Below are 13324 nucleotides of genomic sequence, written 5' to 3'. Positions count from 1 at the left end.
GGGATAGATAATGGAAAGTACACACAGGTGTGTGTGTGTGTGTGTGTGTGTGTGTGTGTGTGTGTGTTTGTGTTGTATGTGATATTTCCACAGTAAACCAGGTTGTTATGTATTTCCAAGAGGTAAAGGTCTTTTATTGCTTAATAAAGTAACAGTGCTCTTTGAAGATGGTGATAGAATTATTTTTAGGGCACTTGGCATGTTTTATTGTCTGGGAAGGAAGACAGTTTTTACCATGAGTATGTCTGAGCTTTGTCCAAACCCTCTGATGCTGTTTGAATGCTGCTCTATCTCCATGACGATGAGATGTTTACCCTGTCCTCATTTTTTTCTCGTCCTCCTCTCTCTCTCATCATCATCCTCCCACTCTTCATTGAGCATTGGTGACCAGCCTTACAGTATTTCTTGTTTTTGGAGGAGGAGCCATATGGAGCAAGCTAGTTGGCTGTGCGCCTGAGTGGGCCTGACCTGGCACTGATAGAAAGACTTTGTGAGAAGGAAAGAAAGAAGGAGCGAGCGAGCATGGCAGAGGTCCAGTACTGTGGGCTGAAGTGACTCATGGCTTACGGTAAAAGCTGCTGCTTCTCTCCGCCCCTCTCTGGAAAGCCTGCTCTGCTCTGCTTTTACTCTCTGTGTGTCTTTTGAACTGACTGATTGCATTAGGACAGACAGACAGGAGTATTCGTATATATACCTCTACAGAGACTGCATGCTGAACTGGAGAACAGAGAAGTTTTGCACATGACGCTCCATTCTATCTCCCTTCTCTGTTCTGTCTCTTTAACCATCTAATGTGGCAGTCGGAAAACCTCACTGCTTAGTTTCTGGTTTGTAAAATATTCAGCAATGTTATTCAACACGCATACAGAGCGCTCCAGGTAAACCCACCTCCATCCCTGTCCCTATAGCCTCGTCTGCTGATAGAACGATTGTCTCCCTCCCTGCTTTCATTTCTTGCAGATAGACAGTAGACACACACTAGCTGCATTCATTCCCTCCCCTCTCCCTCCTCTCTCCTCTCTCCATCCGCTAACTCCACCTCGCCTCACCCCGTTTTCATTACCCAGTCACATGTCGGCCTCTGCCGTCTTAGCTGTATGTGTCCCTGTTCTGCTCTGACACATCCAGTATTACTCTGCTGTAATGGCGAGGAGCTGCAACTACTGGTGTGCTTTTAATGGTCAAGGTTCAAGACAAATGTTCGGATTTCAATCAATTTAAGTAAATACTGAATCATCAAATTAGCTCGTACTCCTCTGTGTTGGCCATAGCACATACAATTTCTAGCTACTCCATTTGCATTTTTCTAACACTATCTAATTAAAACCCGTAAAACAATGATAAATGTTTAATGTACCTGCAGTGTAGTTGCTTAGCACGACAGAGACCAACACCAACAAACAACATCTTAATGTAAAAAGGCATCATCAAGTGAAAGAAAAATATAGCTAATATGCTCATATCATGTAGAGTGGGGAACAGAGAGAGTGTATGCATGCTAGACTTGATATGCTCATAATGTTTGCTGATGATGCTGTAAAAGAGCCACGGGAATCCCCTCAAAGAAGACTGGGACATCTTGTGATGTGATTAAACATCAGCTCCCTGTTAACCACAAATGCTCAGAGCTCAGTTTGCTCTGTGCCCATGCTCCTCTCGCTCTCTCTCTGCCATTCTCGTTGTTCTCTGATGCACGTGTGTTCGCCTCCTTCGCCACACACATACCCTTTTTGGCCCCAGGGCAGCCAGGATTAGTCAGGCTGCACATACTATATGTAAGTCTGTCAATCTTTCCAAAATTATGGCCTTCTCCCAATGTTGCCTTTTGCTTAGCTAAAAATCCATAGCCCAGGGCCCTTTGCATGTAGGAGGCGTGAGAGACCAAGCTATTTTAAGACTGGCATGCTGGTGAAAGCCCTTGACCTGGTTTATCCTTTAGAGGAAGAGGAGGAGAAAGAGGATACTTACAGGCAAACATGACGGCCAGATGTCTTAGATGTGTACTTTTTAGAAGGAATGTTTTGTCCCTCGGTTATTCTTTTCCCTTGAGATAATAGACTTGCATTAACAGCAAAGTAGCTACAAAGAAAGCTTCTGTATGAAACATAATTTCTTGCATAGATTTCTGTGCAGTCCCTGTCATTAATTGGCTGTTGTTTGTTCCTGGATTAATAAAATTCAGTTAACAGTCAACAAAACTCTCTGTGCCAATTCAACAGTAGCAGACTTGGCTGCCAAGTGTTATTTGTGCTGGGCCACTCACTCACTACAATATCTTCTAGGTTTGGTCTACAGTTGATGTTTTTTCAAAGATGTTTCACATTCGTGGCTGCACAATTGAATAATAATTTGATTATTCAATACTCTCATTCAGTGGATAAGATTGAAAATCTTCAATAGATATGTTAGTTATGTTGTTCTAACTCATGCATTATGTAAATATATATTGTATATAATTTAGTTTATGTTGAAATGCAATCATATTTAGAACTAAAAATAATTATATCTTTTAACATGGGTCAATCTGTTTATTATCTTCTTGATTTAAGTTTTCATTAAATCAGTTGTTGAGTTAATTCTTTGTCAAACAAATGTCCTAAAGTTGTGAAAATAATGGCCCTTATATTTTCCCAAGGTCAAGGTGATAAAAATGCTTGTTTTGTCTGACAAAAGGCAATAAAAGTTACAATATTCAGTTTACTGTTATACATGACAACGAAAAGCATCAAATCAGCACATCTGAGAAGCAAGAACTAGTGAAGATTAGGCTTTTTTTTTTTTTTTAAATGACGAGAAAAACAAGATTATCAATTCTTATAGCTGCCAATTATTTTCAGTCAAATAATCAATAATTCGTGCTGCTTCAGTACACCAATAAAATACAATTGGGGTGTTGCTAATACTATCTTTAAACGCAGAGGTAGCATTCCTGGATGTGCAGCATGTCCGTGTGTCTGTCAGAGAGCGCGTTCATCTAGCTGGCAGCATGTATTGTAAGCTCTGCACCATCCAGTCTCTCTGCCCCTTGGGGACTTCATTAAGCCTGGATCAGTCCAGCTGAGTCCCACACAGCCCTCCTTCCATCTCTCAACAACCATCTCTGTCTTTGTATTTTCTTTCTTCAATGATCCCTTATCACCTGACCCTTACATCCCCACCACACACACACACACACACCCACACACGCACATATCTTACTACACTTACTGTACATGCCGTTCATGCTTGCCGACTTGCTATGTAAAGTGAAATGTGTTGGAAGGCTGAAGGAATGCATGCAAAGAAGGTTTTTGTTTGTCACTGTATGTATCCACACAGTGTCGCACGGTGTGTGTATGTTAAACACACAAAGGAGCAAATGGCCATGCAGTAGCACAGCGTGAACACAACGCATGTTAGGTCCTCACAGTGGAGAGGCACAGGGGGCTGAACCTCATCCATAAAGGGGCTCTGTTCTCTAATAAACATTGACTTATTGTGTTGTTGCGTGGGCACTGGGATCATTTGTAAACAATACCAGCTTTGATCCAGGGGATTGCTGCGCTTTTTCTTCTTTTGCCGAGCTCCCGGCCCTAGTTATCCTCTAACCTCCAAGCATTCTATTAAGTCTAACACATTTTAGACAAACTTTGTGCTGCTGCTTATATACACAGAATTCTTGGCTAGCAATCATAAATTTAAACAAAAACAGACATTTGTCACCATGTGTGATCTGATGATATGCCTGTTCAAACATATCCGTGCATGTGTGAGAAAACTGTCATTCCAGCACTGGAGGGGATGCAGCAGGCTTTTGTGAAGTTATTCTGGCTTACTCTTGGCTGCCACTGCAATTCAAGATGCTGTCGATTGTGGTTGGCAGTGCTAATTGCAGAGGGAGTGGTCTTTGCTAAATATTTAGTGACAGTTTTGAAAGGTTGAAAGATGTGAGAGTGGGGGGGAGGTGAGAAGAGTTTGTTTTGTTTTACCTCATGCCTAGTGAGTACATAATTAAAGTTTCTAGGCTTTATCGTTTAACTGTTAACCAAGCTCCCCTCCCATCCCGTGTGGATAAGCGCTTTACAACATTTAAGCTGCAGTGCATTGTGGTCATGCAGTGTTGACTTCTTATGCTTTGTGTTCATTATTGTGAGTGAGACATGCATACTATTAAAACAGCTATGGTGGAGTAACAGGCAGTAGCTCAGAGCCTTTTTGACTATAGTTCAGGACTGAGAAAATGGCGGCCCTGTACTTCTCAGTAGAGTGACGCTACAGAACGACAGCGCTAACTGTGCCAAAAACACAGTGCCCTTTTTTTCCCTCCCCTGCTCTCTTACTGCCTCCTTTCTCTGACTCTCCTTTAGTTGCAAGCATTGACGTAAGCTTGAAAACGGGGCAGGACACAAACACTGTCACTACCCATGTGTAGCTGTTGAGTCTTTGCATACAAACTAAGCATGCATGTGAAAGCACATGTAAACAACAAACTGACAATGCACAATGTACAGCAGAAATGAGGAAAATCGGTAGCAGCAGGTCAATCAGTGCAGCAGTTGTGATCTGCAACTGGGCTTTGTTTGTTTCAGCACAAACCATATGCAACTCCAGGGAGCTCCCTCAATTCACTCCATGAGGATCTACAAGAAATAAGCCAAAGCAGAACTTTGGGTTGTCAGAGGGGTTTTACAGACAGATGGGAGGCTGACGTGTTGTTGAAGAGATAGGCTGCCTAGGGCTAGTGCAGAGTATGTGTGCTTTATGTCAAGTAGAGACCCTGCCTGAAATTGTTAGGAGGTTGAGGATGACTCAGCTGGATGGCCACTGTCATTGATGTGGTTCCTAATCATGAGAGTTTTTCTTAGTGTCTTTTAGGGCTTCTCTTTTCATATGTGACAAACAAATGCATTGTTTAATGACAAGAAGATTGCGGTTCATTTTAAAACACTACCACTGTGAAATCTAAAGGTTGTATTTTTGGAAAAAAAACATTGACTACATCCCACTACTGTACTACACTACTACTTTAGTGAATGTAGTAATGTTTGGTTTTGAGAATTCCAATACAGCAAATTAAAGTTAGAGAGATACTAAAAAAACAAGCCAATCCCACAAGCGAGACAGGTCACTTGTAGCTTAATCCATGACTGCTTTATTTGACTTTTTTTTTTTTTTAAGTACAGCACTGTAACATAATCTGTAGTTACATTGAATATTATCTTCTCTTAATTACATCACAGAGAGTATTATTTTTAATGGAATGTATGAAAACTGTGTGATAGTGTAGTGTTTTGGATAGAGTGCATACGAGTTGTATATATGTTCTAATTAAAGATCTGCTATCATTAGTCTTTCTGTGTGTGTATTTATTTGTATTAAAAAACATCTATGTCTATGCACCCAGAAGACACGTTACGTGTTGCCATGGTATTTCAGCCTTACTAAGCTCATGTGGGTGGAATGGCATGGCATACTTATATTGCTCTTCTCTCATCCTCCTGCTCATATCCTGTTTTTTTTTCTTTCCTTTCATACAGATCTGTCTCTACAGAGTGGCCAGCAAGCCCAGCATGATAATACCCTTTGGGGACACCTGCCAGCCAACAGGAGTGCCACAAGTGCTGGATCTTCAACCAATCTCAGTGGCTGGGATCAACTGATCATTGACCAGAAGAACACAGAGGCTTGGCCTTCTATTACCCTCAGCCAGAGCCAGGCCCATCCAGGAGGATGCCCTTTGGACACTGACCCTGGTCACCTGACCAGCAGCAGCAGCAGCAGTAGTACTAGTAGTAGCTGTAGTACAGTGAGTATGGCCACAGGGGCCAATAGCCAGACAGGCCATTTTCCTACCAACCACCTTAGCAACAAGGCCAACAGTGGGCCCAGCCCTGCCAATCATACTGGAGCCAGCATGCTCAATAGCCAGGCCAATCGCAGCTGGGGCTCTGGGCCTGGAACCTCCCATTGCCCCCCTCAGTCCTCAGTAGGGACTGAAGGGAAGAATGACAGCCCAGTGGGGGGAGGAGGCAGCAGGGGCTGGGGGGTGTCATCATCCTCGACTACCAACTTTAACTTGAACCTAAACCCTAATGCCAACCCTTCTGCCTGGCCCATGTTAGGGCATGATGGTGGTGGCACAGGGGGAGGCAGCTCAGGGGGAGCCAGCACCAATTCACCTCCTCAACCTACACCGAACCTCTGTAATCCGCCTGGCCCCCCACCAGCCCAGACCAGTACATGTACTGGAGCCAACACTAACAGCAACTCCTCTGGGATTGGCACCGCCTGGGGTAACATAATGGCCTCTGACACATCAGAGCCACACCGCTCCCCAGCTATGAATGGGTCTTTCAGTTCAGAACCTCAGAACCTTAAAACTGATGGACCAAATCACACTAATAAGCAGGAACCCCCCAGCCCCATCCGCAACTTGTCTGGCTGGGGTAGTTCACCTGTAGGCCTGGGTTCCATGGGCCAGACCCCTCCAGGTGGCCCACAGGTCAATGGAGAAGATGGGAGCTCAGTATGGGGTAATGGTGGCAACTCAAAGGCATCTTCATCTAAGGACGCCCCGGGTTGGGACTCTGGCTGGGGCCTTGGAGGAGGTGGAGCAGGAAATTCTGGAAGCTGGGGTGACCAGACTGGTGGAAACTGGGGGAAGCAGCACACAGAGGAGGCCCAGGGAGGCTGGGATGCCCCCACCTCTCCTCCCCAGGAAACACAAGCCAGTCTTTGGAGCAGAGCTGTGAACAAAGCTGGTGCTAGTGAAGGGAGCAATGACAGCATGGAAGGACATCCCCAGCAAATAGACTCCTCATCCAGAGATAATCCAGCTCCTCTGATGCCTGCCCAGGATCTGGACCCCAGGGTGTTGTGTAACACTGGCTGGGGACAGACTCCTGTTCGCCAGCACACCTCCTGGGACATGGAAAATACTAAACACAAGAATGATGCAGCTGCTGAATCATGGGGCTCTGGCCCAACCACTCCAAGCGATGCCCAAGGGCCCTCCAACAATAACATGGTCCCCTCTCAGAGGACTGACCCTGGGAGCAAAAATGATGTGCCTGGTTCTCAGGGATCTTCAGGTTGGGGTGGAAGCATAGCTGCTAACAACCAGCCTAGCTCTGGTTGGGGAGAACCAACCAACAACATTAAGCCCCCAGGTGGCCCTGGTAGCTGGGCTAATCCTCCAACAGGAGGTTCCACCACCAGTATACCCAAGAATGGGGGTCAATCCTGGGGAGAGGAGAAGGCAACTGGGTGGGATGATTCTCGCAACAAGGTCACATCCCAGAGCTGGGGAGAGCAACCCAAGGCGTCCCGCAGCTGGGGCAATAGTGGAGGGAGCAATAATGCAGGGGACTGGAGAGAACCAGAAGAGAGCAAAAAGAGTCCCACCAACCCAGGTTGGGAGGGAGAAGCAGGAGGCTGGAAGGAAAACCCACGAGGCTGGGGAATGTCTCCTTCAGGACCTGGGATACCTGCAGCTGGTGGAAATGGGGGCTGGGGAGAGCCAGTGAGTCAGCGTCCCAGTGGCCCTCCCCAAGGTTGGGCGGGGAAGCCCCAGGATGGGCCCAGTGGTAGTAGTGGGGGAGGGAGCATAGGCTCTTGGATCGGATCAGGCTCAGTGAAGCAGGGTGGAAACTGGAGTGGCAGTAAGGAGTCCTCAGCTGAGCCTACAGGCTGGGAAGAGCCCTCCCCACCTTCAATCCGACGAAAGATGGAGATAGATGATGGGACCTCAGCTTGGGGTGACCCTGTTACCTACAGCAAGTCAGTCAACCTGTGGGACAGGAACAATCCAGGAATGACCCAGGCTAAAGTTACCACTGGAGGCAATAATCCCCCAGGCCCCAACACCACCAACAACAACAACCATCCTCACTCTCACAATCACCCCTATCACGGACCGCCTGCACCTTTACAGAACCACACCCAAAACTCCCAAAACCCAGGGCCCACCAGTGGGCCCATGGATCCTGTTGTCCAACACCAGTCTGGGCCATCTCACAACAGGGGACCCCTGATAGCTCAAGGTGAGACACCCTAATACTCTGATTTTGAAATGTGTAATAAACATACCCCACACCTATCCTGTTAAGCCCAGTTGGTCAGATTAATTCACTCATAGTTTAATGATAAATTAGATTGTCAACATTCAGATTTTAAAGGTGAATTTATTTTACATATTCAAAATCAAAATATTTATATATTAATATTATATTAATTTTATTAATTTTTTTATTAAGTCAAACATAAAAGCTGTTGGGTAGTACGTTGCAATGTTAAAGGTGCATGAGTCATATGAGCTTCTGCATGACGTCACTTCTGTTGAGGTTCCAAGTAAATTCTAAACAAAAAGCACTCCCCCCATGTTTCCGTAACTGTCATGCCCAACTGACTGTCACTTATCCTGGCCCCTCCCCAGACCATCTTGTCAGTGATTGGCTGGAACGGGTTTGTTGTATTTTGGTGCACAGCCTGTGCCCATAGTGTTTGTTTGACATTTACAACCCCTGTGGTGTCTCCCGAGACCGGGCATTTTCAAAGTGTATTCAGGGGGCAGGCAGCTAGCGGATCAAGCAGGGATGCCTATGATTTAAGACAACAATTAAATTGTGCTGAAACCATGCAGGAACTCATAGTGCACCTTTTAAGCTCCAATCTCTTGAGCCACTTGAAGGTCTTGACCTAGGTCGCCCTCTTTGGATTTACATCTAATTGACTATCCAAATGAGTTAAGCAGTGCCAGCCCTGTCCCTCCATGAGGCGCCTCACATTTCACAACAGGCACGTCTGTGTGGGTAACTCTGGCAACCTCTCATGGGTACCCAAAGGAAGCACAAGAATGCTGTTTACAAAGTGCCTTGTGAAAAAAGTGATTCACCACAAACAGTTTGAAAAGAATCGGAAGTGTGTGATTAAATGGGAGCCACCATCTGTCAGTTGATGAAGGGAGGAGGTGGCGTAAGCCCCTAGGAGCTGAGAGGGGGCTGACGCCCCCTGCTGTCCCTCACTTGACCCTGCATGCCAACTCCACATTAAATCAATTTGCTTCCCAATAACTAATGGCCGAAAGGGGTGGGAAAAATATTATCTGTGTTCGTCGCAGTAGCTCTCTTTGGATTAGTGAAATGCTTCAGCCGGGCATACTAGAAAGTTGAATGTTCATTATAATTTTGGAGCAGCCTTTAGGACTTGACCTCTCCCTGGAGAGAGAGCTAAGTTGAGCCTGGCACTACCCAGGCCCAGAGACGGTGCTTTGTCTTTCATGCTAAGAGGTTAAATGGGGTGTCTTCTCCCTCTGTCAACCATCCTGCTAAGCCAAGCCCAGGTTTCTGCCTTCCTGCACGAGTGGCACTTCCAGTTCCAAAACAAAAGGATAAACGGGATGACGTGGTTTACCAGAGCCTCAGTTAGTTTTAAGGCTCAGTTAAAGAACAACAAATACGAAAACAAATAAAAGAGAATGCAAGTGTGTTTTTTTTAGGCCTATCAGTTATGCATTGCAATTTAAGCTATGCAATTATTTATATTTATAGTCATCAATATGTGGAATCAGAAGAGAGAGAGAGCCGGAGTGTCCACATGTTTTTATGAGAAAGAGCTGTGATGAGAGCTTATGCATTAAGTAAATGTAATTTTCTCTCATGTTGAGCACAAAACTATGTCAACACAAGCCAAGCACAAACTACTTGACCCAACGCTATACAGTTCATACTTTGCAATTTAAGTTTTGCCTGGCCAGTAAATTCAACAAATTGGTAACAAAGTACCATAAAGTTTGATTGTGAAATGGCATGTCAAAATGCAGTTAATTGTTTGACAGCTGTATTTCATAGGGCTTCTGATATTTCTGGAAAATGCAGACAATGACAATTTGACAAAGAAAACGTGTTTCTCTTACTGTAATAGTGTTGGTTTATGATCTAATTATTTGGGTACCTGAATAGCTTAGTTGGTAGAGCGGGCATCCATATACAGAGGTTTACTCCTCGACGCAGTGGGCCTGGGTTTGACTCAGACCTGTGGCCCTTCGCTGCATGTCATTCCTCCCTCTCTCTCCCCTTTAATGTCTTCAGCTATCCTACCAAATAAAGGCTTAAAAATGCCCCGAAAAAATAATATAATTATTTTAGGTTTTCATAATATCTCTTTCTGCCTTCTTATGAAAAACTCTAAAAACAAGTCATTTGAGACAAAATGCTGATAACTAATAGTTGCATCCAAAGCATGATTTTAGATGTTAATAGATGTGGTTTGAAGTATTTATTTTGACAGGCTTATCCTTGTGTCCTCCAGGTTGGGGAGAGATACCCAGCTCCCACACAAAATCAGAGAGCTCTTGGGGGGAAGCTGCACCCGCTCCGGTTAGTGTTGACAATGGGACGTCTGCCTGGAGCAAATCTACCGGGAGCTGGGGAGACTCAGACAGCTATGGCAGAGGCAACCCGACAGTCACGTCTGCATCTTGCAAACCTGGTAAATAGCGTAACTCTTTATCGTTTTACAAAATAGTCTTACTAAATGTGTGTAATTTTTTAATTAATAATGATAAGACATGTTTGCTCAACAACTGAAATAAGACAATTCAAACTTGAACATCAAGGACATCAATATGATACAAAGGAAGCAAGAGCATGGGAAATTGTTCCCCAATATCCAAACTGACCTCTAGTGGCCAGTCCAGATAACTTTCATGTAGTAATGTGCAATATGTGTATCTAACCAGTTCTTATTTCTTTAGTTGTCATTTTTTCCACGGTTGAATTTTGTCGATTTTAATTTCCTAATACTAAAAGCTCAAGAAAAAGGACAGCTGGTTGGAAGCTTAACTTTAACTCAAACCAGTTGGATAGAGTTAAATCTTTCAAATGAAAAAACGTTATACAGTCAAAGTTATTGACTTTGATAAATTAATATAAGTAAATACTAACAAAGTTATTACTTAAGGCATGTGTCAAAGTATGCCCTCAATGCTGCTTGGTTTACAACCTCCTTTGTGATGTGTTTTCTAGCCCCTAAACCTATGCAAGACGGATGGGGAGGTGGAGGTGAAGAGCTGAACTTGTCGGGGGGTCAGTGGGATGCTGAGGAGGGAGACATGTGGAACAACGCTGCCTCCCAGGAGAGCAACTCCTCCTGTAACTCTTGGGGCAATGCATCTAAAAAGGGCCCACAGAAGGTATGAAACAGGGCTAATTACATACAGAATAGTCCCTTAGTCCTTGAGAAAAAAATGTAATTACATTTTCATAGTAAAATATTATTAGGTCAATTTGTTAATAATAATTTTGTGTCATCAGCTCTCCCAGGGTAAGGTCCCAGGAAAGCAAGAAGATGCCTGGATCATGAATCGTCTTATCAAACAGCTGACAGACATGGGCTTCCCTGTGAGTTGAAGTGACACTACACTGCAGTGCTCTTTGTCAATTCTCAGAAATGACATTGTGATATTTTTAAATGTTATTTATATATTTCTTCTTTTGATCAATGGTGGTTGTTAAAACATATACTATTAAGCATTTCCCTTTCATAGGTGGGGAAATTGAAATGAGCGTGTATAGCCTCTGTGTAGAATTTTAATATTTCTAGCTTTGGTGAGAGCATAAAATGTAAATATCTGTGTATTGTTGTTGCATGTTAGATTAATTCAAATTAGTTCAGTCCAAGAATGATGGTGATTATACCTGCCGGTATTAGCTGATTTATTTAGTAGTAAATCAACAGAACATTAAAGGGCAACTATTTACAATTGCAATTATGAACAACTGTAGCAATTTATTGTTTTGAGTCACTTTTGTTTGAAACAATAGCTAATTTCACTGGTTCCTGTGTCTCAAATGTGACTACTTACTACTAGTTTAATTTAGTATATCTTTGGGTTGTAAAGTATTGGTTGGTTGGACAAAACTTGACATTTGATGACGTCATCCGGGGCTTTGGTAATTTTCTGACAGAATATCAATAATTGAAAATAATTGACAGATTGACTACATGGTGTCATTAGCATATTGTTCATAAACTACACTTTTGGTGATGATACGTTTCTGCATTACTGATGCTTTGTTTATTCTTCAGAGGGATCCAGCAGAGGAGGCTTTGAAGAGCAACAACATGAGCCTGGACCAGGCAATGAGTGCCCTGCTCGAGAAGAAGACGGAGATGGACAAGCGGGGGATGGGGATAGCCGGCCACGACTACAACAACGGGCTCATCAACAAGCCCATAAGCTGCCCTCGGCCTCCGCTTCTTTCCAAAGACCCCTTGTCTGATCCCCGCTTGCCCTTCATGGATAAGGTAAGTCTTACATTTATATAACAATAACTGTACAGTGGCCGGTTTGGATCGGTGGGTAGAGCAGGCGCACATATACTGAGAGGTTTATGCCTCAATGCAGAGGTCAAGGATTTGAATCCGACCTGTAACAATTTCCTGCATGTCTTTCCCCTTTCTCTCCCCTTTCTCACCTAGCTGTCCTATCAAAAAAAGGCGTAAAATTCCCAAAAATTATCTTTAAAGTTAAAATAACTGTGCTTTAAAGAATTTTAAATTTGATTGCTGGTTTGCACCATACGTGGTGTAGAAAAACTTTCAATTGAAGTGTTTGAATGGTATCCCAGGGAGAAGCAATTGATAGAGAGAGGTTCCAAATTAAATGTAAATTATCAATTTTAACCCTTTTATCAAATAAGTTTATATTGGTGTTTAACAGATAATGGTCTGCTGTCCCCAATTAAATTAGACATTTTAAGTTTGCCTTAATTTCCTATAGCATCATTACCATTTTGTTGTTGGTAATGGGGGGATGTATTCTTGGTGCACAGGAAACGCCAAATCAATAATGTCTAAACCTCACACCACCCTATACTTTGCAAAAAAAGACGTTGTTTTTGGACATCATATTTTTTACTACCACTGCTTTACATGATATTGATCACTTACCTTGCATTGTCATTTTGTGACATGAGCTGAACTTGTCTGTTGCAACTTTAGATACAATATTTAAGACATTTCAAACAGATACATTTAAATCATTATGATTGCAAGAAATTTTAAGAACATGCTGGCACTCTGTTGACCATTTCTGTTGACTCTTTGTTTGTCTAGCAGATGCAGAGTGGAATGTTTGGTAGTGGTGGAGCAGTACAAGCCCGGGCCATGCAGCATCCGCAGCCGCCTCCTCACCCGTCAGTGCCGCCTCTCAGTTCCTCTCAGCCTAGTCTACGGGCTCAAGTGCCTCAGTTTCTCTCCCCTCAGGCATGTACACACACATACAGTGGGTACGGAAAGTATTCAGACCCCTTTAAATTTTTCACTCTTTGTTTCATTGCAGCCT

At 43.6% G+C, this 13324-nt stretch overlaps 1 protein-coding gene across 1 annotated transcript in view; it reads left to right on the top strand.

Annotated features, from left to right (window-relative positions):
* LOC117958148 (trinucleotide repeat-containing gene 6C protein-like) overlaps positions 1–13324 on the top strand; it is a 36688-nt gene that overhangs the window by 18877 nt on the left and 4487 nt on the right. Inside the window, exons 5-10 of the mRNA XM_034894415.1 lie at positions 5517–8021; positions 10288–10467; positions 11004–11170; positions 11292–11378; positions 12067–12285; positions 13096–13245. Of these exons, the coding sequence (XP_034750306.1) occupies positions 5517–8021; positions 10288–10467; positions 11004–11170; positions 11292–11378; positions 12067–12285; positions 13096–13245 (3308 nt within the window). The remainder of the gene's footprint in view (positions 1–5516; positions 8022–10287; positions 10468–11003; positions 11171–11291; positions 11379–12066; positions 12286–13095; positions 13246–13324) is intronic.

This window comes from Etheostoma cragini, chromosome 15 (assembly GCF_013103735.1).
Source record: "Etheostoma cragini isolate CJK2018 chromosome 15, CSU_Ecrag_1.0, whole genome shotgun sequence".
Lineage (NCBI taxonomy): Eukaryota > Metazoa > Chordata > Actinopteri > Perciformes > Percidae > Etheostoma > Etheostoma cragini.
This window is presented reverse-complemented; position numbering and strand designations above follow the sequence as displayed.